This window comes from Chenopodium quinoa, unplaced genomic scaffold, assembly GCF_001683475.1.
Source record: "Chenopodium quinoa cultivar QQ74 unplaced genomic scaffold, ASM168347v1, whole genome shotgun sequence".
Classification (NCBI taxonomy): Eukaryota; Viridiplantae; Streptophyta; class Magnoliopsida; order Caryophyllales; family Amaranthaceae; genus Chenopodium; species Chenopodium quinoa.
Window position 1 is genome coordinate 2,025,463 of NW_018742980.1, and position 10,127 is coordinate 2,035,589.

Here is a 10,127-nt window from a genome sequence, read left to right on the forward strand (position 1 = left end):
ATTATACACCGATTGTTGCTGTTTATTGTATTATACACCGATTGTTGTTGTTTATTGTATATTATACACTACTCCTAAGTTGATGACACTATCTTATTGTTTCAATCTGATGCTAGTTGTTCCTGTTACTCTGTCTAATGAAATTTCTAATTGTCTTGACCTTTATTTGTAATAACTTGAGAGAATCATCCTCTGTACTAATAACCAGTAACTCATATAGTAAGGGAAATATTTCTGACTCCGCTTTGATTAGGTAGTAGTACATATATTATTAAGAAAAATGCTTTGCATAAAGCTGAAAGCTTTGATAATTAGGAATACCTTGTAAGTTAGAATTGACTATCTTTAAATGTTGACTCATTTCTTTGAAATCAACAGAAAAACAAAGCATGGCAGAATCCATTGTTGCATCATCTGTCAAGTGGATTGGCTCTATATTGATTCAGGAAGCCAATATATTATTCGATGTGGCAGATCAAGTACGGGGCCTTCAGCAAGAGCTTGAAGAAATGCAGCAATACCTCCAAGATGCTGATAAAAAGCATGAAAAGGAAGAACTCATTTGTGTTCTTATACGACAAATTACAAAGCTTGCATATGATGCTGAGGATGTGATTGACATGTATGTCCTTAATGCACAAGCCAAGTCTGAAGAGAGCTGGATCTTTAGATTTGCTTGCTTCATGCGTAGTGCCCCAAAGATGTATGAAGTTGGGAAGCATATATATGAGACACGAGAAAAAGTGAAGAACACCATTGAAAAGTTGAATAATTATGGACTAAGAAAGATCCATGAAGTAGAAGGTTTTAGACGACTCCATCATAGGAGGCCAGAGCGTCGAAGCTACTACTATGATAACTTTGAGTTTGTTGTTGGCTTGGAGAAGGACATGCAAAAACTGTTGTTAGAAGTACTTATAGGTGAGAGGAACAGCCACATAAAAGTTCTATCCATTGTAGGAATGGGTGGCTGCGGGAAAACTACCTTGGCCAGGAAGCTTTACAATCATCCATGTACCCAAAAGTGCTTCATGAACTGTATGGCATGGGTATCCATTTCTCAAGAATGGGACACCCGTCATGTTCTATCCGAAATTCTGAGGAAAGTGGGTGGTCCGGTCCGAAGGACGAAGGAGACGTCTGAGCTTCATGCCAAATTGAATGTGGAGGAGCTGATGGATAAGCTCTACAACATTTTGAAAGAGAATCTATACTTGGTCGTCCTGGATGATGTATGGAGGAAAGAGGCTCTAGAGCAATTACTTCCTGCCCTTCCATGGGGAAGTATAAATAGCGGCAGCAAGATTATCATCACAACTCGCAATCAGAAAATCATTCAGTCTCATCAAAACATTCAGCAAAATTTATACGTCCGCAAGCCACGTCCTTTAAGTGAGGAGGAAGGTTGGGACTTGCTAAATAAGCTTGCCCTTAGTCGGCACAAAAGTTGCAGCACAGAAAGTTTTGAGAGACTTGGCAAAGAAATGCTGAAGAAATGTGGTGGACTTCCCTTGGCTATAGTAGCACTAGCTGGAATTTTGAACACAAGAGAAAGCATAGGAGAGTGGCAGCAGGTGAGTGACACTGTACGTTCACGAGTGATGGAGGGTACCTATACAGACACATGCACAAGCGTACAGGATTTGCTAGCTTTGAGTTATGAAGACCTACCATATGATTTGAAGCCTTGCTTTCTTTATCTTGGTGTATTTCCAGAAGACTGCCAAATTGCAGCTGGGATGCTTACTCGGATGTGGATAGCTGAAGGTCTTGTTGGCACACCTAATCAAGAGATGTCCCAAGAAGATGTAGCACTACAATGTTTAGAGGAGTTGAGCCACCGGTTCATGATTCAGGTAGTGCCAACCAACTTTAAGGGTGCCATAAAGGCATTTCACTTGCATGATCTATTGCGTGATCTTTGTATCAAAAAATCCAAGGAAGAGAGTTTTCTTCAAGTTTATACCGCTGGTAGCAGTGATCAGGATGCCATTCATGCGTCTTTGCTGAAAATCCAACCACGTAGAGCTGCTCTTCATTCCAGGTAACTTGGGAGATCAATAGACGCATCTTACTTGCATGTCAAACTTCATATAATTTATAACATATTTAGAAATGGATGAATTATTGTCTTAATGGCTCCCTTTATCTTCTTGATTCTTGTGCAAATTAATGACACTCTATTTTCCTTAATTCTCCAGCATCACTTTCCCCACACAAGATTCAAATTTGAGGTCACTTGTTTTGTTGACAAAATCTAGTAGCTTGCACAATACTTACGCTTCCAAGGCATTAGATCTGAGAATTGTCCATCAGAATTTTAAGTTGTTGAGGTTGTTGAATCTGTGGGGTATTAAGACTGCCTCTGGTACCTTACCTTCACAAATTGGAAGCTTTATTCACTTAAGACCACTCTCAATGGTGAGCAAAAAAAATGCTCACCCACTCTCTCTCTCAACAAATCAATTTTGCTCATGGGCAAATTTTTTTCATATTTCCTCTCCCAATGGTGAGCAAAAAAAATGCTCACCCACCACTATCTCTCTCTTACTTTTTCAATACCCCACCATAACTTTCTCTCTCCTACACAACACTTCTTTATTTATTTATTTCATTTATATTTTAACATTACTCCAAATAAATAAAAACTAGTTTAATTATGTGTAACTTATTTTTTTTATTTTTTTCTTTTTTATCGTTAAAATTTATCGTAAAATTATTTATGTTATTATAAATAATTGTAAAAAAAAGCTCATAATTTTTTATTTATTTTAAAAGCGGTACAATATTAGAGAACAATTAATTTGCAACGTCATGCGCAATTAAACTTAGGAAATAAAAAAAACACAACAACTACATCGTCTAATTTCTCCCTAATTACGGGGCCCGTATCGTTGCCAAATATGTTCGACTAAATCACGTTTCAGAGATAGATGAATTTCTCTGTCACGGAGGGAAGCTTTTCGCTGTAGAAATGCGTTGAAGTCAAAGTTGGTAGGTCGGCCTACGTTGAATTCAAACGGTGGCGTTGTAGATGTTGATGCTGGTGTTGATTCTTGTTGATCTTCTTCGTAGAAGGCTCTTAGAACTTCGGCTCGAGTGTAGTTGTGGCGCTCATCTTCAACAATCATGTTGTGCATAATGATACATGCTTTCATTATGTCTCGCAGTATGTCCTCATCGTACGCCAGTGACGGTTTTTGTATTATTGCAAATCGAGCTTGCAAAACACCGAATGCTCTTTCAACGTCTTTTCGAGAAGCAGCCTGGTGGTCAGCGAACAATTTATCTTTTTGAAGTTGAGGGGTTGTGATACCCTGAACAAAAGTTGCCCACTTCGGATAAATACCGTCGGCTAAGTAATATGCCATGTTGTATTCATGGCCGTTAACGGTAAAATTTACCGGAGGAGCTCGACCATGCAGAACCTCATCGAACACTGGGGAACGGTATAAGACATTTAGGTCATTACAAGATCCAGGAATCCCAAAGAAGGAATGCCATATCCATAAATCCTGATCTGCAACGGCTTCCAGTATTAGCGTTGCTTTCTTGTTCCTACCGGCGTACTGCGCTTTCCATGCCGTTGGACAGTTCTTCCATTCCCAATGCATGCAATCAATGCTGCCTATCATGCCTGGAAATCCACGCAGTTCATTTTGATGCATAATTCTGGCCAATTCAGCAGTTGTAGGGTTTCGCATGTACTCGGTTCCGAACTGATTAATGACCCTGGTACAAAAACGTTGAAGAGCAACTCGAGCAGTTGACTCACTGATCCGAACGTATTCATCCACGGCGTCCGCAGCCATGCCGTAGCCTAACATTCTTATCGCTGCTGTACACTTTTGCAGAGGTGATAAACCTAACCTTCCAGCTGCATCCCTACGCTGCTGGAAGTACACATCACCTTCAACGACCTTGTTCATTATACGTACAAACAAAGGTCGTTGCATACGAAATCTTCTTCTAAATTGGGTGGTGTTGTACACGGGATTATCGGAAAAGTAATCATTAAACAACCTGGCATGTCCAATTTCCCTATCTCTTCTATTCGTACCCCCTCTAGGTTTTTTTGAAGAGTGTTGGGATTGTGTTTGGGGCATGAGGACAGATGGGGGTTGGTATGTGAAGAGTTCATCAACAAGTTGGTCATATTCTTCAGTATTTGAAGAAGATGAGCTTGAACTTGAGCTTGATGATGATCTAGAATACATCTCGTATTACTATTGTTATTTGATGAAGGGGTGTGGTTGTGGATATGTGCCATGTCTACTATATATAGCAAAAATATCAAATGAATATGTGGTTACAAATCTGATTGACCACACCAAGTACAGGAATTAAACTTTCAACCACGGAATAGGTATACTATGCTAGTTGACAGTGACAAGTCTTGAGTGCAATAATGTCGGTATCAATGACACAAAGTTAAAGCATTCTGATAAAGTGAAATCAGAAAAATGTGACTACACAATGACAAAGATTTATTGTAATTATGTCGGTATCAATGACACAAAGGTAAAGCATTCTGATAAAGTGAAATCAGAAAAATGTGACTACACAATGACGAAGATTTATTGTAATTATGTCGGTATGGAAACTTAAATCAACTTGTTAAACAACTTGTCATTCAATATTGGAAAATCAGAATACAAGTGTACATCTTACATTGAGATTAACCACACAACTAATACAACTTAAAAATAAAAGACTAAATTGCGCTTAATAAATAAAAGACTAAAACCAAACATGCTTAAAGGCCTTGTAATTTACCCAGTAAAAAATTCTTGTACGACTCTTCTTCGGGAGTGAGTGGCGTAGGCGAATTCTTCAGAGCTTGCACCATATCAAACCAGGTTTTCATCTTATGAATGTCAAGTTCCTCCCTTTTCCTCTGTTCCTTGTCTTTTTCAATTTTGATCCTCTCTTCCTTCAGAATGGCCTCCCTCTCGCGAATTGTAGCGAATTCCTTCATTCGTTCGCTAAGCTCAGACGAACTACTTTCTGTTGCTACTGCTTTCCCCTTACGCTTCGCCTTTGCCTTCTTGACACCCTCAGGTTGTTGTAAACCGCCAGATGAAAAACCATCCGTAGGGGTTTCATCCTCTACATCATCTCTGGACCTCTTCCCACTTCCAGCACTACCTTCTTCCTCGGCATCACAAGCGACTTTTCTTTCCTTCAAGGACATTGACCATCTCACCTTCGGTCTCCACTTTGGATCCTTGTTAAGCATTTCAATTGCGTGAGGAAAAGTGAAATTGCGACCTTGGGCGACATGAAAAAGCTTCGCCGCACTTTTCATACGATCAGCTTCATTGTAACCACTCCCTCCCTCCGGAAGTCTACCTGCCTCATCATAGCAAGATATCCATTGCAGTGTGTCCGCTGCCAACCTTCTCCAGTGCGACGTGAGACTCTTAATAGGCCTTGGCGGAATTATATGCGGCTTCTGCGTATGCAAAGTTTGGTATGCTGCGTGTACATTGCGCCATAGGGTAGTTGCTTTTTGGCTTGTACTTTTAATAGCATCCTCGCTAATCTGCAAGTATAACCCAATCAGAGCTTCATCTTCCGCCACAGACCAAATACGGGTAGCTCGTGCAGGAACTTGGTTGGGTTCCAACAAGCGCACTGGTGGAGGAGGATACTGCGGCGTCTCTGGTACGCTTTCCTCTTCGCTCTCATCGAATAGTGTGTTACTACCAAGATCAGTTTCAGGTGTACGATCTTCATTAGCAGGGTTTTGTTGGGGAACCTCAGTGGGTGTCTGATGCAGTGGAGGTGGTTGCGTCGACATATTGCCCATTCTTTGCAAGAACAACTGAAACTCGGGATTAGTTAGGAAATCATCACTAAAACCCGAAAGTTGTTGACGGAAATTTGGGTTGTTTGGATCCATTAAAATATTCTGCACCAAAAAACAAAAGATCAATATCGTTACAAACATTTACTCAAAAAACAAATTAAAATGATAACAAATCCAAAAAAAATATCAACAACTTTCTTCAATTGCATAATGCAATAACATTACATGCCATACAAAATAACATATATACAAATTTTAACACATAACTACAGGTACATGTTAAAGAAAATAATTAACCAATACTTGCAACACTTTAAGAACATGTACATAATGCAATATAATTTCGTGGCCTATAATTTTTTTTTTCAATAAAATCACATATATACTAATTTTATTAAGTTAATACATTTATATATAGCAACAAAAATTTACCATTAATTAATTGCAACAACAAATTCAGAAATTTATGGACAAAATATAAACAACTTTCTTAATAATTACATATTGCAAATATAATTACATAGCCTAAAATATTTTTTTTTTTTAAAAAAAATCACATATAATATACTACTTATATTTAACTGATTTTAAAAATTAAATAATTTTTTTTTTACCTCAATATGGATGAATTGCAATAGCAATATTCTTCTACAAAATTAAAATACTTTTAAGAAAATTAAAATTTGGAGGATTTTAAGGTGTTTTTGAAATTGTATCAAAATATATCAAAATGCATGTCTATTTATAGAGAATTTAATTTTATGACCGTTGGTAATTTTTTTTTTTTTTTTACAAAATATATTTTTCTGAAAATGGGAAATACATAAATAACCGTTGTGAAACGGCTAGTATTTTCTGATTGGTTGTCTTGCTGCCAGCTGCCACGTGTCGCGTCCTCATTCGCCAGCGAACTGCACGCGTCAGCTTCCCCTTTTTTTTTTTTTTTTTTTTTCTGATACTCAAAACGACGCGTTTTGAGGCGCGCCTTTGAGGCAGCTTCATCAAAACGCGTCGTTTTGATGTTAGAGTCAGCTTTTTTTTTTATTTTTCTGACGCGTGTGGGGCCCACTTGCAACACTGTTCATGGCAAAAAATGCTCAACTTTTGAGCTTTTTAATAAATGCTCATGAGCATTTTTACCTATTTTTCATTTTACTCACCATTGTGAGTTGTGAGCATTTTTTTTCCTCACAAAAAATGTTCATGAGCTAAAAAAACTCTCACCATTGAGAGTGCTCTAAGATACCTTGGAATTCGTGCTTCAAATATAACAAAGCTTCCCAATTCTATAGGGAATTTGAGGAAGTTATTGACTTTAGACTACAGGAACATTGACTCTGATAACAGCGTACCTATAATTATTCCAAATATATTTGGGAAGTTTGTTCAACTTAGGCATCTATTCTTGCCTGTTCATTCTCCTTTGAGATTAGAACAGTTGCAGCTGAGTTGTATGTCAAACCTGCAAATTTTGTGGGGTGTGAGATGTAATGGAGGGAGCGATTGGTTTGCAAGAGAGGTACCAAAACTAAGCACAAGTTTGAAAAAGTTGAAGGTGATTGTGACTACCGAGAAGGATCTGAAGGCTGCCTTCAATTGCCCAAGCCTGACATCTGGTCGACTCCATACATTTCACTGTGAGTGGAGTGATGGTGTAGCCTTACAGCTTGCTAATCCAATCTTCTCTCACAACCAATACCTACATAAACTGGTATTGGTTGGAAAGCTACAGGTGAACAGATTGTCTTTCATATTGCCACCGAACCTTGTAATATTAGAGTTGAAGGATAGCAATCTAGAAAATGAAGACCCCATGGTGGCCGCTGGAGCCTTGCCCCATCTGAAGCTCCTGAAACTTACCAATTCCTTCCTGGGCACTGTGTTTTCCTGCAAAGATGACTCATTTCCTATGCTTGAAGAACTCTATTTGGCGAGTCTCCCAAAATTGAACATATGGGAAGTACAGACAGGCGCGCTGCCTTGTCTTAAGAAGTTGGTGATTATCAAGTGTGGTATGCTACACATGTTTCCCCTTGGCTTGCCGTTTGTTACCACCCTTCAGCAACTCGAGTGTTTCGGAGTGCCGCAGGAGTTTGTCCAAAAAGCAGAAGAATGTGGATGGTCAAGACAAAGCCTTAGGCTGCCTCATAACTTTGAAGCCATCATTGAACAATCTGACACTCCTGTTGACTTTTCCTCTATCAGCAAGCTCTACGAGCAGCTCATTGCTGGAGGTTTTTTGAGTAATAAAACACAGGCTAGTTCACCAGTCATTTCTATATCTGTCTGATTTTCTAAATTCTCAATTTGACCTATGATTTTGACTATGCAGAAATACTGGGTCGTGAAGGGAAATGACATCTACTATAACAGCTTCATGTTGTACGCCCCATGCCTATCTTTGGCTGAGTGTCACCCATTTAAGGATATTTCCTTGGATAATTGCTGGGAATGGAGCCAAATAGAAGAAAGGTATAGGCTAACAGTTTGTATATCATTTGTTGTGTTGCTGTGAGATGTATTCATGTATATCATTTGTCGCCTTACTGCAAGATCAATTAAGAGTAATCATAATGTATAATCTGTTAAAATTGATGGTTTCTTTGGATCTTTTAGTACATTTAAGTGCAAACTATTACCTAATAGTTAATATGAGTTACCTATTGTACAGAGTGCGGACAATAGTTTGTGCTTGTCTCTATAGAAAATTCACAATTCAAGAGAAACCTTAATATGCCGTAGATTTAGTCTTTCTTGTTTAATTAATTACAATGTATTAAGTCCTTGATGCATGTTCTTATTTGGATTAATATCTGTGCTGCAGCGAGGGAGCATTGATAACAGTGGGAAAATTGAAATCAGCACCTTTCAGTAACAAGTGTTTCTATGTGGGAGGGGAATTTGACGCTGGAAATCTCTCGCCAGAAATCACTTATGAAATTGCATTTGTGATAAAAGTGCCTCTCTCAGCATCCGAAAGGTGTCTGAAAGCTGCTAGATCTTATTTTTCCTATGCTCCTGGAACATCCCATGCAGAGGAACTCATGTTGGTTGACAAGCAAAAAGATGTATGGATTGAACTTGTTGTTGGTGAATTTATGACATCCTCAGCAAGTTTTGACCAAACACTATACTTCAGGCTGGCAGGTATCGAGTCTGGGTTCGAAATTCGAGGTGTTGTTATTAGGGCTGTTCAAAAATCGGTCTAGACTGGACCGAAGAAAAGCTATGAGCTTTTAACTGATTATACCCTTAGCTTGGTCTTGGTTACCTTTCTCTGGCTCTATTTTTCCTTTCTATTAGGCCAATTTTGGAGGGTGATGATGTTTAGTCAATATAATTGTGAATTAACCCCTCTTATGATCTGTCAAGTTCAAGACTATGGGTGCTGCTTATTACAATTAGGGAGGGTCTACTTGCTGCTTGGGAACAGAACATCAAATTCATTCTTGGAGCTTGAATGAAACAGATGCTGAGGCCCTAAGGCATATGCTGCTGAATCTGGTTGCTTACATGGGATAATGATCTGGCAACAAACATCATTCGTGATGTGAGTGGCTTACTAGAAAGAGATTGGTGTGTTACTCTCCTTCATGCCAAAAGAGATGCCAATAATGGATCGGAATCGCTCACCGCCTAGCTAATATAGGAAGAAGTCAGGTTGAACAAAGGGTGTACCACTTCGGCCCTCCTGCCGAATCAAATTTCCAGTGAGTTTGCTGCCCCAAACTGATATCTGCTGCTATGGGAAATGTTTTCGTCTTCAGATTATGCTTTTATATGTCTACTTAATGCACTATCTTAGTTCATTTCCTTCTTGTACAGTTTGCCTTTTCTTAATTATAGTCGGCTGGACAACATATTGCTTGGTCCATTCATGCCATTTATGGTGTGACTTTTGCTTGTAACATAAACTACTTTTGCCACAAGGGTTCTTCGTACTCGTTGATGCAATATAATCGTTCCGTTTCTGCATTAAAAAATATATGCCATTAGGTTAATTATAAAGGGTTGGATTGTAGATACATGTGCAGACTGCAAAGTGTTGAATTACCCTGAAGTTTGAGGATGAGTATAGTAAATCCACATTTGTTCGACTCATTTCAAAGAATTAAGGTCGTATTAAGTTCCAAGTGATAGAATTTTTGACATGCTTGCAAATGTAGTAAGATTCAAATAAGGATAAGTTCAAGTAAGATAAAATAGACAAAATAAACTGAGTATAGTGGATTTTATTTTTTGGTAGTTATAGTAGGGAATTGACAACTTGTGGAGTATAAAAATCACTTGAACTTATTATTCTTGATTTGTTCTA

General features: G+C 38.4%; 1 protein-coding gene across 1 annotated transcript; it reads left to right on the forward strand.

Moving 5' to 3' along the window:
• The first annotated feature begins 389 nt into the window (after positions 1-389).
• On the forward strand, positions 390-9,779 carry LOC110729376 (disease resistance RPP8-like protein 3). The gene is made up of 5 exons (XM_021909109.1): positions 390-2,044; positions 2,202-2,421; positions 7,044-8,069; positions 8,145-8,284; positions 8,637-9,779. Exons 1-5 carry the CDS (start codon positions 390-392, stop codon positions 9,019-9,021), a joined length of 3,426 nt encoding a protein of 1,141 aa, XP_021764801.1. The 3' UTR covers positions 9,022-9,779.
• Positions 9,780-10,127: the final 348 nt, after the last annotated feature.

Coding starts and splice junctions, on each gene's coding strand:
- LOC110729376 (XM_021909109.1), top strand. CDS start 390: ATGGCAGAATCCATTGTTGCATCATCTGTCAAGTGGATTGGCTCTATA. Junction 2,045..2,201: donor AGAGCTGCTCTTCATTCCAG/GTAACTTGGGAG, acceptor TTAATTCTCCAG/CATCACTTTCCCCACACAAG. Junction 8,285..8,636: donor TGGAGCCAAATAGAAGAAAG/GTATAGGCTAAC, acceptor TCTGTGCTGCAG/CGAGGGAGCATTGATAACAG.